Source organism: Phoenix dactylifera, chromosome 8, assembly GCF_009389715.1.
Source record: "Phoenix dactylifera cultivar Barhee BC4 chromosome 8, palm_55x_up_171113_PBpolish2nd_filt_p, whole genome shotgun sequence".
NCBI classification, from domain to species: Eukaryota; Viridiplantae; Streptophyta; class Magnoliopsida; order Arecales; family Arecaceae; genus Phoenix; species Phoenix dactylifera.
In genome coordinates this window covers 13,219,684-13,237,695 of record NC_052399.1, presented here as the reverse complement: position 1 = coordinate 13,237,695, position 18,012 = coordinate 13,219,684, and the positions used below count along the sequence as shown (strand labels likewise).

Genomic DNA, 18,012 nt, shown 5'->3' with positions numbered 1-18,012 from the left:
TATTCTAATCCATCTATCTTCTTTCGAACCGATGGTGTGACGGTAAGAAAAGTCCTTGAAGATCAAAGCACCTAAACCCATGCTACTGACATCAGCTTCTTTTTGATCCTTCCATCACATTTTCAGCCAATTCAGTGCCGGTGGGATGCTTGCGCATCTCACACTAGCCCCTAGAACTAGTCCAAGCAAGTTCTTTTTAGCATTCTCAATAGGGCAGTTGTGTAGCTATCATCATGCCACTACAATGAAAAATTGATGTTTTAGCTAATAGAATCCCAAGCAGTACATCATACCATGCCAAGGAGCCAATGTAGTCTCAAGCAGGGCCATTCGGATTACCTCCTTTAGCCCCGTAAAGTGTCAATATCTTTGGTGGTCAAATTGGCTCAACTCCTACTAGGGAGCTGGGCCATAAGAGCTATCCCCATGAGGTGGAGGTCACTCATTCTCTAGCTTTCTACAATATGGTCGCTCAAATCAAGCTTCATATGGATGAGAGTCAGTGTGACTTTCTGAAGGCTCTTACTAACTAGATGCCCTTGTTATTAAGGCTAGTCATGGAGTAGCACGAAGCCTCTTCCGCTTCAGTAGTAAAATAGGTCGAAAGTGAAATAGAATAATTTGTTTTAGTTATCACTGGTCAATATTCAACACTAGTGCAGTTCACTCCTATATGGTAAAACAAAAAATAGTCGATCATGTTTCGGCCTCTCAAACCTTATAGAGTAGTGAAATAATCAGTGACCAGGACAGTTATACCCCGGTACTAACTGTGAACAGTAACTGGCACGGAGGCTTCGGTGCCTGAATCATATTTGAGAAGAAGGAAGAAGAGGAAAGGTGATGAAGAAGATAACAACGATTCATTTCATATTTCCATAACCACAAGGGAGGATGAGGCGGAGGTTTTATAATCCTCCTGGGAACCTTCTAGACGTGAGAGTTTGTTGAGGTTTGTTAGGGAGAAACCGACTGCATGTGCTGATGCTTTCGTGGGTGTTCTGGAGGGAATTCGAGGGGAGTTAACATCCCCCTGCAAGGTGATGATGAGGTTAGCAGCATCAGCTTGTTGCAGAGAGTGCGATGTCGTCGAGTTGAGAGAGCCTTTGTAAATATGTCGGCTGGCTGGTCATCGGAGGCTATATGAGCTGTGTGGAGTTCACCTGAGTGTATTTTCTCCCGGACGAAGTGATAATCTACTTCGATGTGTTTGGTCCGAGCATGGAATACGGGATTAGATGCCGAAGCCAAGGCTGAGATGTTATCGCAGTGTAATGGAGTGGATGTACAAGGTGGTATTTGGAGTTCGGATAACAAGCGACGAAGCCAGATGATCTCTGATGCAGTGACCGCTAGAGCTCGATATTCAGCTTCGGTGGAGGAGCGGGCGACCGTCGGCTGCTTCTTTGCGTACCAAGAAATTAAGTTGGGACCAAGGTAGATGCAGTATCCTGTAGTGGATCGCCGATCATCGGAATCCCCTGCCCAGTATGAGTCAGAGAAAGCAGAGAGCTGGAGAGATCCAGGTTTGAAGGAGAGACTGAGATTGGCGGTGCCTTTGATGTAGCGAAAAACTCGCTTGAGAAGCTGAAAATGTATTTGTAGGGGGTTATGCATAAATTGGCAAAGATAGTTGACTGCAAAGGAGAGGTCCGGTCTGGTTATTGTCAGATATTGGAGAGATCCGGTGAGGCATCTGTAATGTGTAGGATCGGAATATAGAGCAGACCCGTTGGGGAAGACGGGTTGTTTCAAAGGAAGGGGTGATGCCACCGGTTTGCAATCCTGCATGCCTGCTTTTTGAAGAAGCTTTAGGGCGTAGGACGTTTGATTGAGTGTAACTCCATGATTAGAGAATGAAGCTTGGATGCCGAGGAAATGAGATAGTTGGCCCAGGTCCTTCATCTGGAACTGACTTTGGAGTAGAAGAAATAATTTTGTTAAGGATTTAGGACAGTTTCCAGTGAGCAAGATGTCATCCACGTAGATGAGTATATATATGGAGACAATTCCTTGATGTGAAAAGAAGAGAGACGGATCAGCAGCACTGGATTTGAAGCCATTTCGTAGGAGGAAAGTTGAGAAGGTGGCAAACCACTGCCTGGGACTCTGTTTGAGGCCATAAATGGCTTTTCGAAGTAGACAAACGTAGTCTGGATGCTGAGGATTGCTGAAGCCTTGTGGCTGCTCCATGTAGACCAGCTCCTCTAGTTTCCCGTGAAGGAATGCGTTAGAGACATCCAGTTGTCGAACTTGCCACTGTTTTGTAATTGATAGAGCGAGGAGTAGCCTGATTGTTTGAAATTTGGCGACTGGGCTGAATGTTTCAGAGTAGTCAATGCCAAATTGTTGTTTGAATCCCTGGGCTACTAATCTGGCTTTATACCGAGCTATGGAGCCATCTGAGTTCCTCTTAATTCTGTATGTCCACCGGCATCCGGGAACTTGTTGAGAAGGGGGCCGAGGTACCAAATCCCAGGTGTGCTGATTGAGCAGAGCATCAAACTCAGTGGACATGGCTTTTCTCCACTGCGTATCAGTGACAGCCTTTGTGTAGCATGTTGGTTCAGAGGGTTCGGGTGAGGTACTGAGAAGGGGGAATATATGTCTAGGTTTAAGGGAACCAGTTTGTTGTCTGGTGATCATGTGATGATGAGTGGGAGGTGGAGGTGTGGTGGTTGTGGAGGAAGATGAGTCGAGTGCTTCTGGCTGTGGTGAGACATGGGAAGATGGGTCTGTGGAAGGTTGTGGTGATTGATAGGGAGAGGGGATGGGAGTACTGGATGAAGTGCTGGGTAGTAAGGAGGGTGGGACAAGACAGGGAAATGGTAGTAGAGGTGGCTGGGTTGAGTTTGTGGAGCAAGAGGAAGAGTGAGGAAAGTGAGTTTCATTGAAGCAGACATGCCTGGAGATTACCACTGTTCCAGTAGCTGGGTTGTAGCACCTGTAAGCTTTGTGATTTGGGGAGTAACCAATGAAGATGCAAGGTGTGGAACGAGGAGAAAGCTTGCTATTGGATTGAGGACGTAGCCAGGGGTAGCATTGACAGCCAAATGTTCTGAGAAAAGTATAGTCTAGAGTTTGGTGATATAGCACCTCGAATGGAGATTTAAAATTGAGAATGGATGTTGGCAGCCTGTTTATTAGATAGGTGGCTGTGAGCAGGGCATCGATCCAGAATTTTGTGGGAAGAGAGGAGTGAATGAGAATGCTACGAGTGATTTCAAGTAAGTGGCGGTGTTTTCATTCTGCTACCCCGTTTTGCTCTGGGGTATATGGTGCTGAGAATTGATGGACAATGCCAAGGGATGAGAAGAGGGAGTGAAATCGATAGTTAGCGAATTCTCCCCCGCCGTCAGAGCGAAAACGTTTAATAGAATGATTGAATTGCCGTTCAACAAGGGATTTGAATTGTAGAAATATATCGAATACATCGGATTTACGAGCTAGGGGATAGACCCAGGAGTGACGAGTATAATCGTCAACAAACAACACATAGAACCGAGCGACATTTTCGGAGCTTGAAGGAGAGGGACCCCAGACATCGGAGTGGATGAGTTCGAGAGGAGACCGTGTAGTTCTTGAGTGTAAACGGAAAGGAAGGCGACTGCTTTTGGCAAGGCAGCATGACTTGCAGAGAGTTGAGAAGGAATTTGTCTGGCGAAGTCGGAGTTTGTTGGAGAGGTGGTGTAGCACCTTGTTGGCTGGATGACCTAAACGAAGATGCCAAATTGAGGAAGTTGTAGACGCTCTGTAGGCTTTAGGGAATGCAGCGGAGGAGGATGACTGATTGAAAATGAAAGGGATTTTGTAGAGACCTTCAGAACATCTTCCCTGAAAAAGAATTTTGTTCGATATCTTGTCCTTGATAACACAACCAGAGGAGTCAAAAATGAGGATACAATTATTGTCTGAAGCCAGTTTATGGACTGAAAGAAGGTTATGGGAGATGTGTGGGGTATGTAATAAGGTAGAGAGGTGAAATGTATGTAAGGGAGTGTGAAGGATACCTGAACCAGTATGACTGATATCAGTGGAAGAGCCATCGCCGAGTAGGACCTTGTCGGAGCCGGAGTAGGAACTTGGTTGATGAACCAAAGATGAATCTGGTGTCATATGTAATGATGCACCGCTGTCGATAACCCAGTCGCCAGAGGAAGATCCAGTAGATGAGTGAGCTATGTGAGCTTGGGGACGGGTAAAGGAGTGAGAATTTCCTTGATAGCTAGGATCCATTCGAAACCAGCAGCAGGCTACGGAGTGACCCTGTTTGTGACAGATCTGACATTCAATGGGAGATTTGGAATCCCTGCTTTGAGAGGATGGAAACCAACCTCCTGGTCTTGTGCGACCCCGTCCCCGAGATGAGGAGAAGAAGCGACCACGGCCGCATCCTCTGGCTGCCATGAGAGCGAAGGAGCTATCAAAAGCAGAGTGTTGCTTGTCTTTGGAGTTCATAATGATTTCTTCACTACAGAGGAGAGCATACAATTTGTCAAAAGTTATGGAGGAAGAACGAATGCGAATAGCAGTGGCGAAAGAATCATAGCAGGTTGGTAAGCCATTGAGGATATAGAGAATGATATCCTCAGCGTCTGGGCTGGAACCAGCGGCTGCCAGTGCATCGATCTTTGACCGGACCTCGTTGAGGTACTGTTGCATTGACAGATTGTTCTTCCGAATATTATGGAGCTCATTCTTCAGTTGGATGATATGAGTCCGAGTAGCTGAATTCAGCCGATTATCTAGAGTCTTCCAGATCTGGTGACAATGTTCTAAATTGACCACAAAAGGGAGAAGAGATGGAGAGATGGTGGAGTACAGTGCAGTGGATAAAAATTGGTCTGTGAGTGACCAGTTTTCAAATTCTTCTAAATCAATGGTGGTCACTGAGGGTGCTTTATCATCAAGAAAGCTAAGGACACCACTCGCCTTGAAGATACGAGTGATTTGTGAGTGCCAGGTAAGGTAATTCTCAACAGTAAGCTGAGTCGGAACCAGAGATTGAATCCGGGTGATGAGGAATTTCAGATTTGGGGAGATAGCGAAGTTGGAAAAACTTCTGTAGGCTTCGTTGGGTTTGTTTGCTGACCCAGGTGATGCCATGGCTTCGTCTTGGAGAGGAGGTAAGATCACTTCAAGATTGATCGAGTCGGATGACATGAACTGTGGGTGATAGAGACTGGTTGGAGCTCACGGACACACAGGGAGGATTCCCCTGCTCTGATACCATGAAATAATCAGTGACCAGGATAGTTATACCCCGGCACTAACTGTGAACAGTAACTGGCACGGAGGCTTCGGTGCCTGAATCATATTTGAGAAGAAGGAAGAAGAGGAAAGGTGATGAAGAAGATAACAACGATTCATTTCATATTTCCATAACCACAAGGGAGGATGAGGCGGAGGTTTTATAATCCTCCTGGGAACCTTCTAGACGTGAGAGTTTGTTGAGGTTTGTTAGGGAGAAACCGACTGCATGTGCTGATGCTTTCGTGGGTGTTCTGGAGGGAATTCGAGGGGAGTTAACAAGTAGAAGTGTCAGGCTTTCAGAAAGACCTCGTTTATAGAAACTTTCTGCCGAGCTTTGACCTTGAGTCCTCAAGACTAGGATGATTAAGAAACTAATTCGAGGGTGATTGCTGCTGATGACCAAGCCAAGCATGAAGCTGGTGATACTGCAATCCTTGCACAGCTGCCACTTGAGTCTGGGATGGGTGTAACCACCCTGATCCTAGCAATGCTATTCAAAGAAACTTTTGTGGTGTCTCACCGATGCCGGTCATAGCTATAGGGTGTGGTTGTCCGATTGGGATGAATGAATGACCCCAAATATCCAGCATCCAACATAGCCGCTGCCTTCCTAAGAGCTGGGGGGCAACCTCCGCGGTGGGCGTTGCCACCAACCCCATAGTAGTTTGTAGCACCCAACTTCTATGCTGGGGCAACCTCTCTAGTACATGCCACCACCTGTACCTCAGTAACCTACAGTGCCAAATTTCTTTGCAAGGGGGCAAGAATAGTACAACCAAGATACCTTTCAGACGTACAACAAACCACTCTATTAGTTAGTGCCACGACTGGATTTTCCTATTCAACTTGCCATGTATGGACTAAGAGAAGGAGCTTCCAAAATGTGGCTAAATGGCCGAGATGGTTCAAGACCAACTGGAATGTGCTTATCGGCCTATTTTGAGGTTGGTGTACGGCAAACCACTCTGAGTGGTATGACCTGAAGAGCTTCTAAGCTACAGTAAATGACGCTTGGGAAGGTTTCAGAGAGAAGTTTCAGAGAGAGAAAGAGAAGAGTTTTATTTAATACATCATCATACTTCTGAGATTATTACATTCCCTTATATAGGGATCAAAATCGAATCAGTTGAACTGGAACTGTTACAACTGATTCGGTTTAACCAACTGATTCTGGTAAGAGAGGCTTCTGGAACCAGTGATCATTCAAGACCCCCCGTCAAGCTGAGAGGTCGGAAGAACATGAAGCTTGGAGCAGAGAAGATGATGCCGTTGAGAAGAATGAGCTTTTGTAAACAAGTCTGCAGGTTGGTCAATAGAGGATATGTGGCTGAGTTTGATTTCACCAGAGTTCACCTTCTCCCTGACGAAGTGATAGTCAATTTCTATATGCTTGGTTCGTGCGTGAAAAACCGGATTAGTGGCCAGTGCCAAGGCAGAGACGTTATCACACAAAAGTTCGATGGGGGTGATAGTAGAAATATGAAATTCACGCAGTAACCGGCGAAGCCAGATGATCTCAGTAGATGTAATAGCTAACGCCCTGTATTCGGCCTCCGTAGATGATCGGGCAACCGTAGGTTGCTTCTTGGAGTACCAGGAGATGGGATTATCTCCGAGAAAGACACAGAAACCAGTCGTGGACTTGCGATCAAAGGGGCCACCAGCCCAGTCCGAATCACAATAGGCGGTGAGGACGAAGGAACTGGGACGGTAGTTCAGTGAAAAATCCAATGTTCCTTTCACGTAACGAAGCACTCTTTTAAGCAGCTGATAGTGAGAGGTCAATGGTTTATGCATGAATTGACATAGATAGTTCACTGCAAAAGTAAGATCTGGTCTAGTAATAGTCAGGTATTGAAGGGATCCAGCAAGGCGGCGATAGAGTGCGGCATCTGGAAATAAGATAGAATCTGTAGAGGAGGTCGAATGCTTTGTAGGTAAGGGAGAGGACACTGGTTTACAGTGCTCTAACCCAGCTCGTTGCAGAATGATGTTTGCATAGTGCTGCTGATGAAGGGAGATACCTTGAGAAGAGAAGACAAACTGTACCCTGAAGAACTGAGACAGATTTCCCAAGTCCTTAACTTTGAACCTTAGCTGAAGTCGGAGCAGAAGATCAGCAATTGCATCCTTATTATTGCCAGTTAATAGGATATCATCGACGTATATGAGGATGTAAATATGGACGCTTTTGCAAGCAAAGAGAAACAGAGAGGGGTCAGCCTTGCTAACAGTGAAGCCTTGGTCAAGAAGGAAAGAGGAGAAGGTGGAGAACCATTGACGTGGTGCCTGTTTCAGCCCATACAGAGCTTTCTGAAGAAGACAAACGTGCTGAGGGTAGGATGAGTCGACGAAACCCGGCGGCTGTTCCATAAGCACCGTTTCATTGAGTGTACCATGGAGGAAGGCATTTGAGATGTCCAGTTGTCTAATAGGCCAGTTAGAGGTCAGGGCAACAACAAGAAGCACTCTGATTGTTTGAAACTTGGCAACCGGACTGAATGTTTTAGTGTAATCAACACCAAACTCCTGATTGAACCCTTTAGCAACCAAACGTGCTTTGTAGCGTGCGATGGATCCATCTGAGTGTTTCTTGATTTTGTAGGTCCATCGACACCCAAGAACGTTTTGATCTGTTGGTCTGGGAACAAGTCTCGAAGTTTGTTGATCCATTAAGGCATTGAACTCCGTAGACATTGCCTGACGCCAATTAGAATCAAGAATAGCGGTAGAGTAACAGGTGGGTTCAATGAGGGAAGAAATATTTGTGTGAAGAGAGAATAATTCCTTGGATTTTAGAGACCCAGTTTGTGATCTGGTTATCATAGGATGTCTGACTGGTAGTGGCACAGACGAGGATGTAGGAACGGCAGTTGAAGGTACCGAAGAGAGTGAGGGTGTGCCAGTATTAGTGGTAGTATGAGAAGAAGAAGTGTGGGAAGAGAGAGGTAACCGATCAGTGGCCGTTGCAGACGAAGAAGAAGAAGATTGTACTGCTGGGGTATGAGATGGACGAGGACAGGTTGAAAAGTCCGGAACTAGCAACGGTGTAGGTAGCACTGGTGAACTTGAAGAGGAATAGGTAACCTGAGAGAAAGGAAAAATATGCTCATCAAACTGAACGTGCCTGGATATGAAAACACGACCTGTTGTAGGATTGTAACAGCGATAGCCCTTGTGTTGAGTAGAGTATCCAAGAAAAATACAAGGAAGAGAGCGTGGAGCCAATTTGTTATGCTGGTAAGGCTTAAGCCATGGGAAGCATTGACATCCGAAGTAGAGAATAGTCCGGAGGATGTCCATGGAGAAGCTCATAAGGTGATTTGTGGTGTAAAATAGGAGACGGTGCACAGTTGATGAGGAATACAGAAGTTAAAAGAGCTTCTACCCAAAATGAAACTGGGAGAGAAGAAGCAATTAGAAGACTTCGAATAGATTCCAGGATATGTCTGTTCTTTCGCTCTGCAACCCCGTTTTGCTCTGGAGTATGAGGAGACGACCGTTGATGAAGAATACCATACTTAGAAAATAGAGAAGAAAATTTCTTGGAGATGAACTCACCACCACTGTCTGAACGAAACACTTTAATGGAGGTTGTGAATTGAGTTTCAACCATTCTCTTAAAATGTATGAATATAGGTAAGACATCTGATTTGTATTGAATTGGAAAGACCCAGGTAAACCTGGTAAAATCATCAACAAAGGAAACATAATATTTGAACCCTTGCTGTGAGGAGACAGAGGAAGGTCCCCAAACGTCCGAATGAATGAGTTGAAGAGGAGCTGTAGTGGTATGAACTGCCTTATGAAATGGTAGTCTGCTGCTTTTGGCCATACGGCAGGCCGGACAGGAGAAAGTAGACTGCTTGGTGCTAGGAATGAGCCTTCTTGACATAAGAGTGCGAAGAACAGCAGAGCCCGGATGACCAAGTCTTTGGTGCCATGTATCATGTGAAGTAGTGGAAGTTAGAAGAGCAGTAGAACCAGATGGTGAGGTATGAGGGTTGGAAGTAGTGAGTTGAGAAAACTGAAGAGGGAACCTGTATAACCCATCAGTACATCGACCGTGAAGAATCGTCCTGTTGGTGATGTTGTCCTTAATAGAGCATCCAGAAGAATTGAAGATCAGGGTGCAGTTATTATCACAGGCAAGTTTGTGAACTGACAATAAATTATGTGAAATACCAGGAGTATGAAGAACTTGGGACAGTTGAAGATTATGGGACGGTGTTTGAAGAATTCCTGTACCAGTATGATGAATCGGAATGGTGGAGTTGTTGCCTAAGGACACATGATCATGGCCTTGATACGGTGCAGAGTTCTGAAGGACGGACGGATCAGGGGTCATGTGGGATGTAGCCCCACTATCAACAACCCAATCAGAAGTTCTTGAGTGCTCAGAAGGATTAGCCAGCAAAGCCTTCTGACTGAAGGAGGAACGAGACGAATCAGACGAAAAAGTAGGATCCAGTCTATGCCAGCAATTGATTGCCGTGTGACCTCGCTTAAAGCAAATTTGGCATTCTGGTAAGCTTCTAGGATCTTTGCCTCGGCCTGACGGGAACCAGTGTCCGGATCGACCGCGACCACGGCCTCTGAAGGGAAGCTCCCCGCTAACAGAAGAGAATCGGCCTCTTCCTCTCCCACGGAGAGAAAGTAGTGCGAGATTTGTGTCAAAATTAGTCAACTGCTTGTCCTTGGCTGTTTGAATGATTTCCTCACTACTAAGAAGGGCATATAACTCATCCAGATCAAGTGAAGAGCTTCTAACTCTAACAGCCGTTGCAAATGAATCATAGGAGGAAGGTAAACCATTCAGAATATGTAGTATAATATCCTCGGTATCAGGCTTAGACCCGGCAGATGCAAGAGCAGTGACGATATTCCTAACATGAGTCAAGTATTGTTGCATGGATTTGTCATTTTTCTTAATGCTGTGGAGCTCGTTCTTTAGATGAATGACATGAGATCTTGATACGGAGTTCAACCGACATTCTAAAACAGACCAGATCTGATGCGTGTGTACCAGATTTATGACGAATGGTAGAATTGATGGAGAGATAGTTGACTGTAGAGCTGATGCCAAGAACTGATCAAGGAACAACCAGTGGTCAGAGTCAGCGGAAATACCTGAGGTTGATGACGAGGGACCTTCGAGAAAATCATGATACCCGCTTGCTTTGAACAATCGGATGATCTGGGATTTCCAGGTGAGAAAATTGTCTGCAGTGAGCTGGGTGGGAACCAGGGAATTTATTCGAGAGATCAGGAATTTCAGTTTGGATGGTATAGCAAAATCCTCAGAATCCCTTGTGTCATCTCTTGTTCTCATAGTATCCATTGAATCTGGGTCGGTTTGTTCATCAAGTTCTGGTAGAACTACCTCCAGGATGAATGAACCGGAAGACATAGGTTGTGGTGAAGCTGCAGCTCTTCATTGGTTGAACTGCAGCAGGAAGCTGATAAGAACTACTTCATTGATTTGAAAATTGGAGGATCAGTTCTTGAGAGCTTCAGACGAGTATTGGGAAGGAAGAGGGTGGGAATTTGAGGAGGAAAGTAACCCGCTCTGATACCATGAAGAGCTTCTAAGCTACAGTAAATGACGCCTGGGAAGGTTTCAGAGAGAAGTTTCAGAGAGAGAAAGAGAAGAGTTTTATTCAATACATCATCATACTTCTGAGATTATTACATTCCCTTATATAGGGATCAAGATCGAATCAGTTGAACTGGAACTGTTACAACTGATTCGGTTTAACCAACTGATTCTGGTAAGAGAGGCTTCTGGAACCGGTGATCATTCAAGATGACCAAGGTCTGAAGGAGCAGGAGCTATTTGAAGTGATTGTAGGAGACACCCTCTCTAGGTCCTTAATAAGATTCTAATGCCATAGAAAATTGAATTTAGAAAGGTTTCTAATCGATTGTGGCACTTTGGAAAGTGAATTGCCTCATCATGACACATGTATGATCCTTGGAAGAATACCTTTGGAAGTGTGGGAATTCCAATGGATGTAAGTATTTCAAACTTTTGTGTGCCTTACTTATTGCAGCGCATGTTGTGTATAGTTACATCCGATCACTCCCCTATTTTAAAACAAATGGTTGTGAATGTGTCAATTGATTTCATAGCACAACCGTTTTCTTTGATGTATGTTTAACTAGATTTGCATTGGGCGTTCGACACTCATGTAAGCCTTGCTGTGAATGTAGCATGTGCTATGACCTTATGGGATGGAGCTGTTGAATCTGACTCACGCACGAAAAGTTAATTTTTGTTGTATCATTCTATATAATAACCATGCTTTTTATTCAATATAATATTTCTTTTTTAGTTAGAGGAGGTTATAATTTTATCAAAATAGCTATCATTAGTAATTAAAAGTAATTATGAAAAGCTAAAATTCTTTTGAAGATAGATCTCAACTTCTATATTAATTTTTCTACCAACTACTTTGCCTAATTCTTCCTAGATTATGAGATATTGCTACCCAAAGTTTTTCTTGGAAAGAAAACTTCCATTTTTATCAGCCTATTGGAGGCCCAAATGGAAGGCATTTGCATTGAATTGTTGTGTGGTTGCCCACTTTAAGGAAGGATGCAATGTTATAGATCTTGAAAAATTATCTAATTTGAAAAAAAAAAAATCATCTCACTTAGATGTCATATAACCAAGTTATGGTATATGATAGTTTAGATACAGAATTTGGATCTAGGTATGGTAGATCTTACTTTTGAACCTTGTTCAAACCTACTCAGTGTTACTAGAATGATCCACAATGCATCTAGTGACCCTCTTATATTAGGATGTGAGAGAGGAAAAGGCATGTACATCACTAGAGTAAAAAGAAAAGGGACAATAGGTCCCCCATGAACATGGATTGGGGGTCTTAGGTTGATACAGACAGGGCCTAGTTGGATTGTCTCCAGCCCTTAAATCTAGCAGGATTTATCTAGCCTTTACCAAACAACCTTTGATGTATGAAATGGTTTCTTCAGGATACTCATCTTTTTATGTTTTAGATATTTTATATTTAAATATCTTGGTTTAATGTGCATAGAAAAACTGTATCTAGTGGTTGTATAATTGACTTCATACATGTACGTACACACACACACATAGAGAGAGAGAGAGAATATTCAAAAGTAATGAGAATATAACGTAGCTGCGAGTTAGTGTTGGTAGGGTTTTTCTTTTCGCCTAGAGGTGGGCATGCCAGAAAGCTTATAAGAAATCTCGTGGCTTGAAATAGATGCATGGGTGTGCCACCAGCATTGGATTAGTTGGAAATATTTTAAGAATGATCAAAGGATGATAATGAAAGTAGCGTTGATCCAAATGCCTTGATCTTTAAGGACTTTCGCTACCATCATATCGCCGATTCGAAAGAAGATGGAGAGGGTAGGACAGGATATAGCGAGGGCTACAATTAAAGTAATCTACTATTACTGCTATTCCTAAAAGTAGAGTTCTATTGGTAAACTATGAGCAACAAAAAGTAAAGATAAAATAAAAGATAATTAAAAATAAACTATATTTATCAATATCTCGAAGGGTCCTCCTTTAAATTATAATTCAGTTATTTATACTCGAAGACAAATAGTAATGTAACTACCCACTTGGTGGTAATAGCCACATCTAGCCCCTACTTTGCTTAGATAGTTTTGGTAACTAATACTAACTACGTAATTTGTCATAACGGCTAGATCTCGTATCATCTATCAAATTGATAATCAATCTCAATCATCCTCAACTTATCACATCTCCATTCGGCTTGCCTCCCTAGACTCCAGTGCGCTTCTACCTCCCATCAGCCTCTCTCCTGAACTCTAGTGCGCTTTTGCCTCCCATCCCTTGACTCAATGTGAAAGAGATTTCTCTATCACTCTAAGACCCTAGAACCCCACAAGATAAAGAGAAACCAAAACCTAAAACAGAGACTCCCAAATTCTGGAAACTTTCTTCTCTTTCTATCAATATTTTATTCCTTGTGCAACAAAATGATGAGAGAAGCGAGTATATTATGAGTGAAGTGAGTGTGTTATATTCCATGTTCAACATTTTATTCCTTGTGCAACAGAATGAACATAATTTTGATGAAACAACTTTGTTATTTATAGTGTTGTTTTACTATTGTGTATGTGCATCTGTGTAGTGTAAGCATGTTAAAGCAATATATTGAACCTCAAATTGATGATTCTCATAAATCAAAGCAGCAACCACTACAGGAAAAGTCGGTTTTACCGATGCGTTTTTGCCGACGCTTTTTGCAAGCGTCGGCAATTTTTGTTCTAGCGTCAAAATTTGCCGAAGCGTCGGCAAAAGACGACGAAGTCTTGGGCCTAAGACGACGCTAAAAAGCGTCGTCGGAAGCCAACATTCCACCCTCAATCCCAACGAGCCCTCTCTCTCTTTCCCTTTTCCCGGCCACCGCCCTCCACCCTCAACCCATTCCAGAGATCGAAGAAAAAACGGAACCCCCTCCCCATTCCTCGTCTTCTCTCTCTCTCTCTCTCATCATCATCGCCCCCCCTCCCTAACCCCCTCCAGATTCAAGAAGCAGAACGGCTCCGGCGATGATGTCTTCGCCCGCCTCTTCGCCGCCTCCTTGGATCCCGACTTCGCCCCCCTCTCCCTCGAACCGCGGATCCTCAAGTCCCGCCTCATCGCCGGCAAGACCCTCTACGGCCTCTTCCTCCTGCGCTCCTCCCCGACCCTCGCCGAGATCGCCGGCCTCGCCGGCTACGACTACGGGGTCGTCGACATGGAGCACGACTCTGGCGGCATCGCGGAGGCCCTCCCCTGCCTCCTCGCCCTCGCCGCCGCTTTCATGAACAGGCCTTCTAGTGGCGGTGGAGTGGCACCAGCGGCCACCCAACCCCAAGAACCCCATCGTCTTCTTCGACGTCACCATCGGCACCATCCCGGCCGGCCGCATCAAGATGGAGCTCTTCGCCGACATCGCCCCCAAGACCGCCGAGAACTTCAGGTCCGGTCCCTACTCTCTTTTTCCTCTCTCTCCCTCTCTCTCCCTCAGAGAAAAGAGGAATCCTGACCCTGATGAACTGAACTTAGAGCGAAGAGATAGAGACCCTAGCCAAGATTCTTGTTTGATCATAGACTGATGGATGATTTATCTTTCTTTTTTGGCAGGCAGTTTTGCACCGGCGAATACAGGTAGCCTGGTCTCTGTCCGTTGGACTGTGGGTTATTTGATTTTCTGAATTCATGCCATGTTTTGGTGGAAATGCTTTTGGTACTGATTCGTATTCTGGATTTGTTGGTTATGATGGGCAATGTGTTCCGATTATGTTTCTACTGAATCATGGGTTCAACGAGGTAAACCTAAGGCTAGGGTTTTGAGATTAGGAGAATGGATTGTAGGGTTAATATTAAATTAGCGTCCAAATAACATTTTGTTGTACTGAAACTTTGTTGAAAATTTTGGGCTAGGAAACATGGGGAAGACATAGAGGAGCTTATGTTCAGTGGGAAATTGAGCTACTTGGCTTTGAAATGCCTAAGGTAATGAAGCTTCTTAAGTGCTCCAAACATCTGGAACTCTTATGTATTGTGGTCCTTCCCTCTGTTTTGCTTAGAACCTCTAATATGTGCTTTGATCATCTTCAGGTTCTTTTGACAGAGGAAATCTCTGGGTCTCTGCGTAAGCTGAAGGTACTCACTAGGTTCTCATTTACATATTGATTCCTTCCAGTTTCAGCTCTTGGCTACATCTGAATTTAAATATTATTTGCAACACCTCGGTGGGTCAGTGGGATTCCAAGCTCTGCTGCTATCCCAGAAGCAGAAGAGATCCCTGTTTTATATGATGGTGGTCAATAGATATAAGGATAACTAATCATGGAAAACACTTTCAGGTTAACAAGTTGTATACCTGGAATGATCTTGACTTGAATTCCCTGTTTCTGGAGAAAATCCATCTCCTCTCCACCTCTGCCAAAGACCTAAAGAGCCAATAAAATATTATCAAGCAGCAACAGTGATGATTCTTTCCTTTTGTTTTCTTTTTTTGGCTAAGCAACAGTCATCTAATTCACTGCAACCCTAAGAGTTCTTTGACTGAAAATGGGAATTGTCCTTATTGTAGGGAAAGGTATAGAAGTTAAATACTTTCAACTTTTGGGGTATTAGGATGATGTTTCTGATTCATCATTCTAATTAAACAATGTTTCTGCTGTTCAAAATGAGCTTACTTTGGTTAAACGAAATGTGATTTTGGTATTTGACTTTTGGGGTTTATCCATGAGCCAGAGACAGCCTTAGTAATTAATTGCTGGAATTGATCTCTTGAGTTGTTCAAACTATCTGAGAGGTATACCATAGTTGTACTTTTTATTGGTAATTCGTGAGCTTGTGCTTGTCAAATAATGTAGTTGGTCATGATTGCAATTACTTTTGGGGTTTATCCATGAACCAAAGACAGCCTTAGTATTTAATTGCTGTAATTGATCTCTTGGGTTGTTAAACCTTTTTGACAGCTATATCATGGCTGTGCTCTTGATTGGTAATTCATGAACTTGTCCTTGTCAAATGATGTAGTGGTCATGATTGTTGTTTCTGGTGCATAGTGTTTAAATTACTATGGCATGGTGGCAGCTATTTTGAGACTTCCAGCTATATAGAGGTGACATATTGTATATATGCTTCATTCTAATAAGGCCTCTAAGACTATTGGTCTACACATAATGCTGATTTTCCCCCTTAATTCCGTGATTCTTAGACATGAATTTCTAAATGCAGGCAAGCAAAAAGATAGCCTCACCAGTTTTTGCATCAAAATAAATTGCATTGGTTGTTCTTCTCGTTCTTTTTGTGGTGTCTCACCAGTTTTGCATTTGTTTTCAGGATTCTGGAAAACATGATGATAGAATGATGAGCAGTCTGTCAAAAGGAAAGAAATTCAAATGTCAGATGCCTCAGCCATGCCTAGAAAGTTATAATGCTTTTGTCTTCACAAGAGGCACAAAGAAAAGGCCACGAGTCTCATCACAACCTGTTGAGAGATGCAATGAAGCTAGCAGAAAGATGAGAGCAATTGAGAAAGATGGACGGAGTGAGCGAATATTTGGAGTTCATTCCTCCCAGTCATTGGAAAAGGTAGATGCTGTTGCTTCCCCACGAACAGTTCTGGGTGAGAAATGCTTGTATGCTTCCTTAAATATTGATGTTAAGTATTGTCCTGTAACAAGTTCAGAACCCAGTGATGCTGAGAGTACCTCATCCTCTGTTGGTAGTTGTAGTACCAGCAATAGTCCATATAGATCACCACACTGTCCTGGAATGGGTCTTAGTCAAGATTTGTCTAGTCGTTCAGATGATGCTGAAAGTTGTTGTGGGTCGGGAAGAGAATCATCTCTTCCCACTAAAGAGGTATTAGCAGCAGAAATTCATCAGTTGGAGTTGCATGCTTACTGTTCCACTATGAGGGCATTCTATGCTTCTGGGCCCATTAGCTGGGATCAGGAGGCATTGATGACAGACCTGCGTCTTATGCTAAACATATCAAATGATGAACACTTGTTGGAGCTAAAGAATTTAGTGTCTTCTGAAATAGGCAGAACCTCTTAGTTAACCAGAAGCCATAATTAGGTCTTGGCAGAATACTTTTTTACTCCAGCATCAGGTTTAGTTGTTATATTTTTTCATTGCATTGTAATGTAGGGATCAAATTATAGCTGCATCTTGGGCAGTGAACTCATGTATCAGCTGTTAAGACAGTGAACTACTATGACCAAAACAAATTGTATTATAAGCTTCTATAGAGCAATGAATTATCTACCTTGAAGCCTTTTTTAATCTGATTTTGGTGTTAATTTTTTTTTGCTGGTGCCATTTTTTCGTATTTTTATTTTTTTTAAAAAAAATAGAAATCCCGACGCTTTAAAGCGTTGGTAAAAAAAGTGGTGGCACGCCTTCGCCAACGCTTTAAAGCGTCGGTAAACTATATGCCTACGCCGACGCTAAAAAGCGTCGGTAAAAATAGATTTACCGACGCTTTAAAGCGTCGGTGAAAACCTTTTTATTTCTTTAAACTGGGCATTCTTTGGGCTTTCCTGACGCTTTAAAGCGTCGGCGAATGTCGTTTTTGCCGACGCTTTCATTAGCGTCGGGAAAGCCCCTTTTTTGCCGACGCTTTCTCCTAGCGTCGGCAAAAACTTTTGCCACTCCGGTATCGCCAACGCTTTTGCGACGCTTCTATTTGCGTTGCGGGAACTTTAGCCGACGCTTATAAGCGTCGGAAAAGATTATAAAAAGCGCCGGGAAAGATGAGTTTTCTTGTAGTGATTAACCGGACCAAACTTAGACTTTCCAAGAAACAAGTTGACTGACTAAAATGGATTAAAGTCTAGCAATTATCCTAAAATTATCTTATCTTAATATAAGTATACTTTGTCAAAGAGCATGGTTAATTATAAAGCTACTAAGAAGGAAGTTTAGACTAATGAAGGCCAAATAGAGTATAATTTTGCTATATAGTAGAAGATGGGTTCATGATGAGTCATTTGCAGCTCTTGAACTTTGTCATGTGTCATTATCAAAACTATATATTTTTTTTAACCCATGTATGCTTTTCTAGTAGTATGTTTAGAAAACATAGTACCAGATGCATTCTAACAAATTAAGGGGATATCATTGCTGAGTAAAAATGATTAACATATATGCAATTCTTTTCTTGTAAAAAAAAAAGTATTGGATACATGAATAAAATTTTTTGCTTGTAGCTAACAAGATTAAGC

General features: G+C 43.2%; 1 protein-coding gene across 1 annotated transcript; it reads left to right on the top strand.

The window, feature by feature from the left end:
• Positions 1 to 11,216: 11,216 nt before the first annotated feature.
• On the top strand, positions 11,217 to 17,074 carry LOC120111716. Its single transcript, XM_039129579.1, has 6 exons — positions 11,217 to 11,271; positions 13,471 to 14,243; positions 14,408 to 14,431; positions 14,708 to 14,779; positions 14,885 to 14,929; positions 16,121 to 17,074. The coding sequence occupies exons 1-6, from the start codon at positions 11,217 to 11,219 to the stop codon at positions 16,841 to 16,843; spliced, it is 1,692 nt and encodes a 563-aa protein (XP_038985507.1). The 3' UTR covers positions 16,844 to 17,074.
• The last annotated feature ends 938 nt before the right edge of the window (positions 17,075 to 18,012 follow it).

What these genes read in the sequence shown, in the direction of transcription:
- LOC120111716 (XM_039129579.1), top strand. Translation starts at nt 11,217, where the DNA reads ATGTATGATCCTTGGAAGAATACCTTTGGAAGTGTGGGAATTCCAATG. An exon ending in TTTTGCACCGGCGAATACAG is followed by an intron (nt 14,432 to 14,707) that starts GTAGCCTGGTCT and finishes ATTTTGGGCTAG; the next exon opens with GAAACATGGGGAAGACATAG. An exon ending in TTGGCTTTGAAATGCCTAAG is followed by an intron (nt 14,780 to 14,884) that starts GTAATGAAGCTT and finishes GATCATCTTCAG; the next exon opens with GTTCTTTTGACAGAGGAAAT.